Source organism: Salvelinus namaycush, chromosome 13, assembly GCF_016432855.1.
Source record: "Salvelinus namaycush isolate Seneca chromosome 13, SaNama_1.0, whole genome shotgun sequence".
In the NCBI taxonomy this organism is placed as follows: Eukaryota; Metazoa; Chordata; class Actinopteri; order Salmoniformes; family Salmonidae; genus Salvelinus; species Salvelinus namaycush.
Window position 1 is genome coordinate 15020624 of NC_052319.1, and position 13088 is coordinate 15033711.

The 13088-nt window shown below is 41.3% G+C and overlaps 1 protein-coding gene across 1 annotated transcript in view; it reads right to left on the bottom strand.

Moving 5' to 3' along the window:
* The window catches only part of LOC120057792 (glypican-6-like), a 115182-nt gene that overhangs the window by 43696 nt on the left and 58398 nt on the right, over positions 1 to 13088 (bottom strand). The window contains exon 4 of the mRNA XM_039006257.1: positions 3611 to 3776. Coding sequence (XP_038862185.1) covers positions 3611 to 3776 — 166 coding nt within the window. The remainder of the gene's footprint in view (positions 1 to 3610; positions 3777 to 13088) is intronic.

Sequence of the window (13088 nt, forward strand, 5' to 3'; positions counted from 1 at the left end):
GTGACGGATGTTCAAACGCCATAGGGTGATCGAGACATCAATTCTCTAGGACAGCCAAATACATAACCTCTTAAAAAGTGTTTCAGATATATGACATTTTAAAACATCATTCAATAAAAAAAGTACGATTCCCAATATGAAAACTCTTCAAAGGCACCTCAAAGACATGTAAATATAAACAGCCATCGTACAAACTGAGATTCGATGCATATTTCAAGCCTAATGCATCATGTAATACAAAACCCTGGAGGAGTTGGTGAATCCAGCATACTGTATGTTCAGTGATGAGTGTTCAGGTGTGAACTGACAGATGTTCATCAGTTAGCCTACCCAACGCTTCAGATGATTCATCCCATTAAAAAACATCTGACTTCTCATCTAATCGTACTTCACATGACATTCATCTACTGCTTTTCTATTACTTGTATATAAGATGAACATACATTTTGTAAAACAAAACAAACCCTGGAGTGATCTGATTCACATGCATGCCATAATTCTGTTGCAGGGATGAATGCAGAACGCAGGTTGAATAAAGGATGATGTCGGCCACCTGTTTCCATAATTCATAGACTGAGCCACTTGTGTTGTTTTTTCATGCAAAATAGCAAGAGGTCAGAACAAATGGTTCCAATGGGAACAAATGGATTAGAGACTGGCTAGTCAGTGGAACCAATATAATCCATGATTTATTCCTTCTATTTTAATTACATGAATACTTGAGGAGGGAAAACAAAACCCATTTTGCTTGAATTCAGCTGACAGATTTGCATATTTAAACATGGGTCCTTTATACTGTCTGATTCATGTTTGATGTGCAGGCAGGTATGCATAGATAAAACCTCTGAAAATGATCTTCAAGGCTGTAATGTTTAATCTGATACCATTTAACCCTTGGTTTAGTCTGAAAATGTGTTATTAAAATTTACTTGTCTACTCTACTGATATTTTGATATTACAGATTTTGATATTATGCCATATATTTTGGTATCATGATATTTTACCTGTATGACAACAGTGCCATGACCTCCTACGAGCAATCAATCTCTATAGGTACAGCACCTTTCCACTCCTGTAATTCAGCCCTTTTCCTTTAGCATGAAATAATCAAATGAAGTTCTGCTTATTTTAGCCATGAATTCTACTAGATTCACTGAACATTTCACATTTTGTTCTACGTGAAATACCTCAGTCATATTTCATTTGCTTGGCCCATTTGCTTTCCGCCTAAGGCAAGAAAAGAGAAAGAAAAAAAAGTACAAACTTGCTGGTCTTACCACCTGAGAGAGAAATAAAATAAAACAAACCATATTTTATTTTCTAAAATAAATGACTGAAAGCAAGTTCCTGCAAGGGTATATCATTTGGGTTGGGTTGGCAGTGGGGTCTGGCTATGGGCTACATAATAGCTATATGTACAATAAAATATACAAAAACACACAGAACTCAACTGATTTGTAGTGGCACATACTAATAGTTCCATCGCTCGTAGTACATAGTACCAAGCTTCAACTCTATTTTCATAAATAACATATTGAAACCCTTTCAGAGAGGAATAAGAACATTCAGACACACCAATATAATGGGAGCTTTATACAGCCTCTCGTATTTCCACCCCTGTCTTCGACTATGCATAAACGGAAGCCCCGCATTGGCACACAGCTATTATAAGAAGAGATGGATGTTTAGGAGCATTCCATATTTCGCTAGCTAGACTGAATGAATGGAAGCAGAAGCACAGCTGCACTGAATGAACATCTGTTTTGGCTGCTTTTGGCAGTGGCACCAGAGTCCCTCCTCTGCCCCCCACACATTCACACTGAGGATAAATGAAGGTTAGGCTGAGGGTAATGTGAATGGCTGCCTTTTTGTCCAACTTTTGTCAGAAGTTCCAATGCACTGTCAGAGAGTGTTATTTTCTGCTAGTGGAGCTCTAGCAGTGAGGAGGTGCTGAGGGAAAAATCATTGCTATCGGGAGCTCAGCTTCCAGCTGTAAAGGATTTCTCACTCCTTGGTTGAATTAGCTTTTCACCTTTCCGGTATCTCGTCTTCTCTGGTCAGCGGAGCAGACATACGCTGTTGGGCTAGATAGATGCCACTGGAATCAAGATGAATATCTTTACTTAAGCTCTGGTGCCAGTTCCATGTCAGTCTCCCAGGCTTTTGTGTTTTATTTCACTCTAAAGCCCTGTAGTCACCAGCTTCTCCCTTTCTATTCACAGCAACTGGAATAGCTAAAGGTTTTCATGTGAGTTAAAGTATATTACTATAATGTAGCCCTATACGTGGATGAAAAGACATGTTCAAGAGTATGATAATCCTATATTGGTTTGTGAGCTTGTATGCAAACTCAATGGATTTCACCATCACGGCAAAAACCACCAATGCCCTACGCTGCAAAGCAAAGCCTATGTACGATCATCCGGCACATGTGAAAGAAAAAAGGCGTGTTATTAGAGGTTGGAGTTCATTTTCACGGGGTCTATCCTCCTCTCAACTACTTAAAGAACAGTGAGAAGCACAGGGGACATTTGGCAGACACGCAATCACTATTGTAGGCTGTGAAAGCCCAATCGATATCCTCTGTGCGGTTGGACCTTGAGCTAATTGAAAATCTTTCAGCCTATAATGAATATGAAATGTCAGAGAGCCAAAATATATGAAGTGACATTTAATCTCCACCCCTGGAACAATTCTCCAATTGAAAGTACGGAAATGTTGACATCTAGAAAAAACACAGTACCACCCAATTATCAAATAGAAGGACATAAAACATAAAACTGTTAGATAAATCGTATAAATCTTGTACTACTGGACATTTACTGTAGTGACTGATGTAGCCTACAGTAGAGAGCCATTGAAGTGGCCAAGCTCTGTAATAGCGAATCATACAGTGCATATACAGTAAACACACACCATCAGCTCTACATTTAGTCCTGGGTAACAAGGCTCTAATAGTCAACCTGATGCTACCATTGAATATTAATCTGACAGATGTCACACTGCTCCACCAACACCTCGATGCGCTGTACTTTACATTGGGCCTCCGATGTTCTGACATGGAACAACTATCCAGAGAGCTGTGGCCCCATTTCAGCTGCTTGTTTCTGACAGCAGCATGCTTGTCATGTGTCTCTAAAGTGCAGATCGCAGCTAGCCTGCTCAGCTTTAGTTCACTTCAGCAGTCTTGGCATTTCTAAATGAAAGCTCCAAACTGAATTAGGCAGTCTATTAAAAAAATAACTGCCATGTTATATTCATGTTTGTAATCTCCCCAAGTTAAACGAGCTCCTGTTGAACTGCTTTCCACAAAGCTCAGCGTTTCCCACAGTGTGCTACTATCCCACTGCAAGTCCCCATTTAACACAGCATGAGCCCACCAGCCAATGAGTTATGGCGTTTTCATCCAGTATAAATTGTCAAAGAAAAAATGAAGATTCAAACAGTAAAACGGAAATGTACCTTCTTATCACAGTGCCCAAGTTGTGTCCACGGGACTAAACACAGACAAATAAAACATGAATGACATCTCACCATAAAATGAAAAACACCGACCAACAATTCAACACAGCATGCATTTTTTATACAAAGGCAAAGGGAGGGGTCTTACCGATGTACTGGTTCCATTCTGGGTCCAGATCGGCCTGGTTGGCGAGGCAGCCCTTCATGACGTTCAGACAGTAGTTGTTACAGGGCTTCACGGAGGGCATGGCTTGGCAGTATGGGCAGTACATCATCTTGGTCAGTGCTCGGATACACGCTGGGGTGCTGCTCACCTAGTGGGTGGATATAGCGTCAGAATAAAGATCAGCTACATAACAGATACGATATACTGTTTTACACATAGGATACAGAAAACTGTAACTTCCTGTCTTGGATGAATAATAAGATACTAGCTGGCTAAGAAAGCTAACAGGAAGTAAAACTATGTTCTACATAAACCAGTATGATTCCTCCCAGGCAACATTTGTGTCCAGATTGAGGGCCTTTTACCAGGATCACAGCACAGTGAGCGAACGGGAGAACAGTAGGAGCATTCTACTGTGCTTTCTGTTTTCAACAGAGCCCTACAAAACAATTCTCATGAGGTCAAATGGAGTTCGAGAATGTCAGGCTTAAGACACTGTTTAAAATGCAAAAAGACACGCCGGCTGCGCCACTGTCCTGACATCTATGGCGCTCAACAGAAGCTCAGCATACATAAACAGGAACGACATGAACAACAGTTGTAGCTGGTGAAATTGAAAATATGTGAAAAATACAGCACTAGATTTGTTTGGTCAATAATGCAAATATCAACATATTTTTGTTTGAAGTCAAGGCTCCCGGGTAATGGCTAATGGCTTTATCTATTTAACAAACACCAACACAGACAGGCCCTTAATAATAATTTCTTAACCTTGTTACTGCATCTCAGGCCTATGTGAAAAAGCAATTCCCTAACCACCATTTCTGTCAGGGCATCAGTTTGCTTGTGTGTGTGTGTGTGTGTGTGTGTGTGTGTGTGTGTGTGTGTGTGTGTGTGTGTGTGTGTGTGTGTGTGTGTGTGTGTGTGTGTGTGTGTGTGTGTGTGTGTGTGTGTGTGTGTGTGTGTGTGTGTGTGTGTGTGTAAGTGGATGCCTACATGTTTTATGCATTTTATTGCAGTAGAGTCTGAGCTTCTTGTTACTCTGGCCAAAATACACTACATGACCAAAAGTATGTGGACATGTGCTCGTTGAGCATCTCATTCCAAAATCATGTGCATTATTATGGAGTTGGTCCCCCCTTTGCTGCTATAACAGCCTCCATTCTTCTGGGAAGGCTTTCCACTAGATGCTGGAACATTGCTGCGGGGGACTTGCTTCCATTCAGCCACAAGAGCATTAGTGAGGTCGGGCACTGATGTTGGGTGATTAGGCCTGGCTCGCAGTCGACGTTCCAATTCATCCCAAATGTGTTCGATGGGGTTGAGGTCAGGGCTCTGTGTAGGCCAGTCAAGTTCTTCCACACCGATCTCGACAAACCATTTCTGTATGGACCTTGCTTTGTGCAAAGGGGCATTATCGTGCTGAAACAGGAAAGGGCCTTCCCCATACTGTTCCCCATCCTATGACGGTGCCACATTGAAAGTCACTGAGCTCTTAATATGACGGTGCCACATTGAAAGTCACTGAGCTCTTAAGTAAGCCCATTCTACTGCCAATGTTTGTCTCTGGAGATTGCATGGCTGTGTACTCTATTGTATACACCTGTCAGCAACAGGTGTGGCTGAAATAGCCGAATCCACTCATTTGAAGGGGTGTCCACATACTTTTGTATATACTGTATACTGTAGATAAAATAACACATTCCTATTTCGTCAGGTTAATCTCAACATCTTTAAAATAATAAAGAAAACACCCAGTCTCTGTTCTGAATTGAAAATACATTCTGAGCGAAGTATAATTTTACACAACGCCCAAAATATCTTGTGTATTTCCAGTGTGAGCAGATGTACTTGTCTTAACTTCCCAAAGTACCCAGACACTGCATGAATGAGGTGAGAGAAGAGGCACATCTCGGCTGGAAGTCTGTGTTTTGAGTGGTTTCTGAGCTGTCTTCATGTTTGATGTGATTGGACCCCTGTCTCTCTCAACCCAACAGTGAGGATCTGCTGAGGGGAAGGAGAGGCGGAGGCATCAACAGCCTCCACAGAGTCAGGCTTGAAGACAAGGATCAAACAAACACACACACACACACACACACACACACACACACACACACACACACACACACACACACACACACACACACACACACACACACACACACACACACACACACACACACACACACACACACACACACACACACACACACACACACGCTGACTGACTGATACGCCTCAAACATCTACTGCTAGCTTCCTCCGCCATTGGCTTGACTTATCACAACAGTCTGATGCTGATCACTCAAACAATGTCATGTACCCACTGCCTTCCAAAGGAACTCACAGGTGTGGGGGCTGCGAGTTGAAGATATCAAGGGGGTAATCGTTTATTTAGATTCTCTGCTACCTGTGGTGGCTATACAGTATGTGCCTTCAATATTTGTGACATTTCAGATTGCTTTGTTCTGCAGTTGCATAGCAACTGTTGGTGAATACAATTCATTCATTTCATATGGATGCGATAAAAATAAGTATTCTTCAGATTCTAAGATCTTAAAAGGGTCATTTGAACCCGAAATCCACTTTATTTTAAAATACTCCACTGGAAGAATCCTTCATGTGCATTTCCGTACAGTAAGACATGGTATAGAGTTGCTTCCCCCCTTTTTCAATTTGCAGAACTGACACCTGACAAATGCCACTCTTCTCCACAAATGGCTTTGGTGCAGACCAGCACTTAGTATGTTGCCATAATGTCTGCTCGACTCTCCCCTATCTCTCCCTGGACTGCTTGCTTCTTTGAGCGCATTACACCATTTGCAGAGCAGGTATTATTCTAATGATACAGGCTCATCTAAGCGCATCCTATTATTAGAATCAATCAATAGCCACATCACTGCTTTGCAACACTGAATAACAGAAATACACAGTGTACCCATAATGAGAATGCAGTCTTTGATACTTTGAGAACATTTTGGAGCCTTGAGCCTTGATATATCCTTGGGTATATCTTTTCATATCAGAGGTTTAGAAAAATGGGTAAACACCAAGCCTACGCTGGTATTTATGCTGTAATAAGTGTAATTGAATGCCAAACTCTGATTGATCATGGGTAAACTAAACTGCCAGGCGATATACAAACGTGTGTCTATAGTTACTCAGGCAGTGCCTCCAGTCAAAAGCTGAGTGTCTCAGTCAAAAACTGTGAACTGCTGGGATGTGATGTACTACACCAGCTCCTTTAACTCAATAAAGTCCCCCAGCAGCACTCGGCATAGATGTCACATCTCACTGTAGCCGGGTGCCAGGACACCTCCTCTGGGGTGTCTTATTCCATTATGCTTACACCCAATCTCTTCTGATGAGTTGAGGCCCCGTGGATCAACGCGCCTTTACCCCCGCCACATGACCTGTGTCTCAGGTCCCTGGGTAATGTCAGAGGTGAGGTGGGGACATGGCGGCTGCCAGGGAACCCAGGATGTGTGTCAATACCACAGATGCTAACAACTCATCCTCAGGGTTTGCTCATAGAGAGGGTTTCATCAGGCAGCCCTGGCTGGAAATGGGGAACTGATATGGCCTGGAGGTGCATGAAGTGATCACATGATTGTGGTTCACGGAGTTCATCATGCTTGCTGGTAATGAATGGCCCGCAGTGGAAAGGGTGAGTTTGTTGGATGTTCATGGGTTATACATCTGATTCTCCGCAGGCAGCTAAATCACCTTGGGTTTCCTCGTGCCTTTGACCGTATAATACTGTAGCTGCGCTAAAATCCCCATGACGCACACCCTATTTATCATGAATTATGATGAACATAAACCCATTGACCAGCAACAGTTGCATAAGGACTCAATTTCCAAACAGGATATTAACTGTTTTCTAGCCTTGATGTCCAGGCTTCTCCTCGGACTACGCAGAACAGTTTACACAGTATTATCAATACCAATAATGGTAACAAACGCATGCAATTCCGATAAATTGCTTGTGACCACCGAAGCAGGGGAAGCAAATTGTATCTATAAAGCCAGTGTTTTAATGTTGATATTAACTGTGAACACGATCTAGAAAGCAGTTGTTTTTGTTGTTGAGTGGAGCTAATACCAAGCATACATCTCTTGCTATGCCTTTAATCTTCCTTTGTACTGGATCGAAACTAGACACACTCCTAAGGCAGTGATATACTGCAGCAACAGCTAGCTGCATTAAGATTACATCACATCAAACAGAATACTTACAGCAAGATTAATGGGGACGGTATACAGACTTAACAAATATTGGACGATAGAGATACAAACATCCATAGCAAATAATATTTCCTCGTAGCTTGGAGACAGATACTCTTCCTATGCTTAAGAATTCCTTGTGAATAACGGGAGGCCCCATCAGTAGTCATTATAGAGTACTCGAGAGGGCAGCCCTGAGCCTCAACCCAAAAGCCCATAGGCCCATACAAAGAGGTGGTGCTGGTGGTAAGTCAGTAATATTATACTGTAGGGGATCTTCTGGAAGAGAACAAAACCTCACCCAGAAAGTAAATTATAACACCTTCAGCTTGTTCAAGAATGTGTTGGATTCTGTTAAAAGCCTACTTCTTCCACACCGGTAAAATCCATTCCAACACCAACTCCAACACCAACAAATTGCTCTGTTTTATGATCTCAGGTTTTGGAATTAAATATTTATATGTGATAATGATGGATCCAACACAATCAGTCCATTGTTCAATTCTGGGAAAAGTTTTGATATAAATCAATACAATAAAAATTGTACATTAAACAATTGGGTCAAAGGATTCAGGAGAAAATTCCCTTTGCAATGGGAAGTGGTGTATTCCTTATCAGAATTAGCATTTTCACCGCTGCACAATAGTAGCAAATTAGGCAAAAGCTAAAAAAAAACTAAACTCATAAAAAAATACTACAATTTACTAAAGAATACTACAGTACTTACTATAGAATTCTAGTATTTTATAGTAAACTGTATATTCTAGAATACTGTCACACCCTGATATGTTTAACCTGTCCTTGTGATTATCTCCACCCCTTTCCAGGTGTCACCCATCTTCCATTTTACCCTCAGTGTATGAACAGTTGAAGTCGGAAGTTTACATACACCTTAGCCAAATACATTTAAACTCAGTTATTCACAATTCCTGACATTTAATCCTAGTAAAAATTACATGTCTTTGGCCAGTTAGGATCACCACTTTATTTTAAGAATGTTAAATGTCAGAATAATATTAGAGAAAACTATTTATTTCAGGTTTTATTTCTTTCATCACATTCCCAGTGGGTCAGAAGTTTACATACACTCAATTACTATTTGGTAGCATTGCCTTTAAATTGTTTAACTTGGGTCAAACGTTTCGGGTAGCCTTCCACAAGCTTCCCACAATAAGTTGGGTGAATTTTGGCCCATTCCCCCTGACAGAGCTGGTGTAACTGAGTCAGGTTTGTAGGCCTCCTTGCTCGCACACGCTTTTTCAGTTCTGTCCACACATTTTCTATAGGATTGACGTCAGGGCTTTGTGATGGCCACTCTAATACCTTGACTTTGTTGTCCTTAAGCCATTTCCCCACAACTTTGAAAGTATGCTTGGGGTCATTGTCCATTTGGAAGACCCATTTGCGACCAAGCTTTAACTTCCTGACTGATGTCTTGAGATGTTGCTTCAATATATCCAGATAATTTTCCTACCTCATGATGCCATCTATTTTGTGAAGTGCACCAGTCCCTCCTGCAGCAAAGCACCCCTACAACATGATGCTGCCACCCCCGTGCTTCACGGTTGGGATGGTGTTCTTCGGCTTGCAAGCCTCCCCCTTTTTCCTCCCAACATAACAAAGGTCATTATGGCTAAACAGTTCTATTTTTGTTTCATCAGACCAGAGGACATTTCTCCAAAAAGTACGACCTTTGTCCCCATGTGCAGTTGCAAACCGTAGTCTGGCTTTTTTATGGCGGTTTTGGAGCAGTGGCTTCTTCCTTGCTGAGCGGCCTTTCAGGTTATGTAGATATAAAACTCTTTTTACTGTGGATAAATACTTTTGTACCTGTTTCCGCCAGCATCTTCACAAGGTCCTTTGCTGTTGTTCTGGGATTGATTTGCACTTTTCACACCAAAGTACGTTCATCTCTAGAAGACAGAACGTGTCTCCTTCCTGAGCGGTATGACGGCTGCGTGGTCCCATGGTGTTTATACTTGGGTACTATTGTTTGAACAGATGAACGTGGCACCTTCAGGCATTTGGAAATTGCTCCCAAGGATGAACCAGACTTTTGGAGGTCTACAATTTTCTTTCTGAGGTCTTGGCTGATTTCTTTTGATTTTCCCATGATGTCAAGCAAAAAGGCACTGAGTTTGAAGGAATTGACTCAAATGATGTCAATTAGCCTATCAGAAGCTTCTAAAGCCATGACATAATGTTCTGGAATTTTCCAAGCTGTTTAAAGGCACAGTCAACTTAGTGTATGTAAACTTCTGACCCCCTGGAATTGTGATACAGTGAATTAATTATAAGTGAAATAATCTGTCTGTAAACAATTGTTGGAAAAATGTATTGTGTCATGCACAAAGTAGATGTCCTAAAAATGAGTTTTAATGACTTCAACCTAAGTGTATGTTAACTTCCGACTTCAACTGTATACCCTGGTCTCTGTTTGTCTGTTGTCCGTTCGTCTTGTCAAGTCAACCGGCTTGTTTTTCCATGCTCCTGCTTTTTCCAAGTCTCTGTTTTTCTAGTCCTCCCGGTTCTGACCTTTGCCTGCCCTGACACTGAGCCCGCCTGCCTGACCATTCAGCCTGCCCTGACCTCGAGCCTGCCTGCCACTCTGTACCTTCTGGACTCTGACCTGGTTTATGATCTTTTTCCTGTCTACGACCTGTCTCTTGCCTGCCCCTTGTTTTATGGATTTCTGGATTCCGTCTCTCACAGTTGAAGTGTACCTATGATAAAAATTACAGACCTCTACATGCTTTGTAAGTAGGAAAACCTGCAAAGACTCCAACCATCTGCCTCCCTTGTCTGCATCTGCGTCTCGCCCTGTATCGTTATAGAATACTATTATCCACACTGTATTTTCCCTCCAATCTTTGTAGTACTTACTATATAATTGTGTAGTATACTGTAGAATAATATACTCCACACTGTAGTATCCCTCGACCGTTTAGTGCTTACTATAGAATTTTGTAGTATACTGTAGAATACTACAAAATGATCTTCAATGCTGTAATGTTTAATCTGATACCATTTAACACCTGGTTTAGTCTGGAAATATATTAGTAACATTTTATTGGCTACTGTACTGAAATTTGTATATGTTTTGTACCCCAAGTGTATGTTTGATTTGCAGGCAGGTACGCATATACAAAAGCCTCTGAAAATGATATTCAATGCTATCACTCCTGGTAACATTTTCTTAGCTACTGTACTAATATTTTGATATATATATATATATAAACACACACACACACACACACACACACACACACACACACACACACACACACACACACACACACACACACACACACACACACACACACACACACACAACTGGTCAAACGTTTTTAGAACACCTACTCATTCAAGGGTTTTTCTTTATTTGTACTATTGTTTTACTACCTATCTCATGAAGCTGGTTGAGAGAACGCCAAGAGTGTGCAAAGCTGTCATCAAGGCAAAGGGTGGCAATTTGAAGAATCTCAAATAAAAAAAAAAATGGTTACTACATGATTCCATGTGTTATTTCATAGTTTTGATGTCTTCACAATTATTCTACAAAGTAGAAGATAGTAAAAATAAACAAAAACCCTTGAATGAGTAGGTGTTCTAAAACTTTTGACCAGTAGTGTGAGATGCCTCACAAGTCCTCAACTGGCAGCTTCATTAAATAGTACCCGCAAAACACCAGTCTCAACGTCAACAGTGAAGAGGCAACTCCGGGATGCTGGCCTTCTAGGCAGAGTTGCAAAGAAACAGCCAAATCTCAGACTGGTCAATAAAAATAAAAAATTAAGATGGGCAAAAGAACACAAACACTGGACAGAGGAATTCTGCCTAGAAGGCCAGCATCCCGGAGTCTTCACTATTGACGTTGAGACTGGTGTTTTGCGGGTACTGTTTAATGAAGCTGCCAGTTGAGGACTTGTGAGGTGTCTGTTTCTCTAACTAGACACTCTAATGTACTTGTCCTCTTGCTCAGTTGTGCACCGGGGCCTCCCACTCTTTCTATTCTGGTTAGAGCCAGTTTACGCTGTTCTGTGAAGAGAGTAGTACACAGCGTTGTATGAGATCTTCAGTTTCATGAAAATGTATCGCATGGAATAGCCTTCATTTCTCAGAACAAGAATAGACTGACAAGTTTCAGGAGAAAGTTCTTTGTTCCTGGCCATTTTGAGCCTGTAATCGAACCCACAAATGCTGATGCTTCAGATACTCAACTAGTCTAGAGAAGGCCAATTTTATTGCTTCTTTAAATCAGCAGAACAGTTTTCAGCTGTGCTAACATAATTGCAAAAGGGTTTTCTAATGATCAATTAGCCTTCTAAAATGATAAACTAGCTAACACAACGTGCCATTGGAACACAGGAGTGATGGTTGCTGATAATGGGCCTCTGTACGCATATGTAGATATTCCATAAAAAAGTCAGCCGTTTCCAGCTAGAATAGTCATTTACATCATTAACAATGTCTACACTGTATTTCTGATCATTTTGATGTTATTTTAATGGACAAAAAATGTGCGGTACTGTATATATATTTACAGTGGGGAGAACAAGTATTTGATACACTGCCGATTTTGCAGGTTTTCCTACTTACAAAGCATGTAGAGGTCTGTAATTTTTTATCATAGGTACACTTCAACTGTGAGAGACGGAATCCAGAAATCCAGAAAATCCAAAAATCCAGAAAATCACATTGTATGATTTTTAAGTAATTAATTTGCATTTTATTGCATGACATAAGTATTTGATCACCTACCAACCAGTAAGAATTCCGGCTCTCACAGACCTGTTAGTTTTTCTTTAAGAAGGCCTCCTGTTCTCCACTCATTACCTGTATTAACTGCACCTGTTTGAACTCGTTACCTGTATAAAAGACACCTGTCCACACACTCAATCAAACAGACTCCAACCTCTCCACAATGGCCAAGACCAGAGAGCTGTGTAAGGACATCAGGGATAAAATTGTAGACCTGCACAAGGCTGGGATGGGCTACAGGACAATAGGCAAGCAGCTTGGTGAGAAGGCAACAACTGTTGGCGCAATTATTAGAAAATGGAAGAAGTTCAAGATGCTGGTCAATCACCCTCGGTCTGGGGCTCCATGCAAGATCTCACCTCGTGGGGCATCAATGATCATGAGGAAGGTGAGGGATCAGCCCAGAACTACACGGCAGAACCTGGTCAATGACCTGAAGAGAGCTGGGACCACAGTCTCAAAGAAAATCATT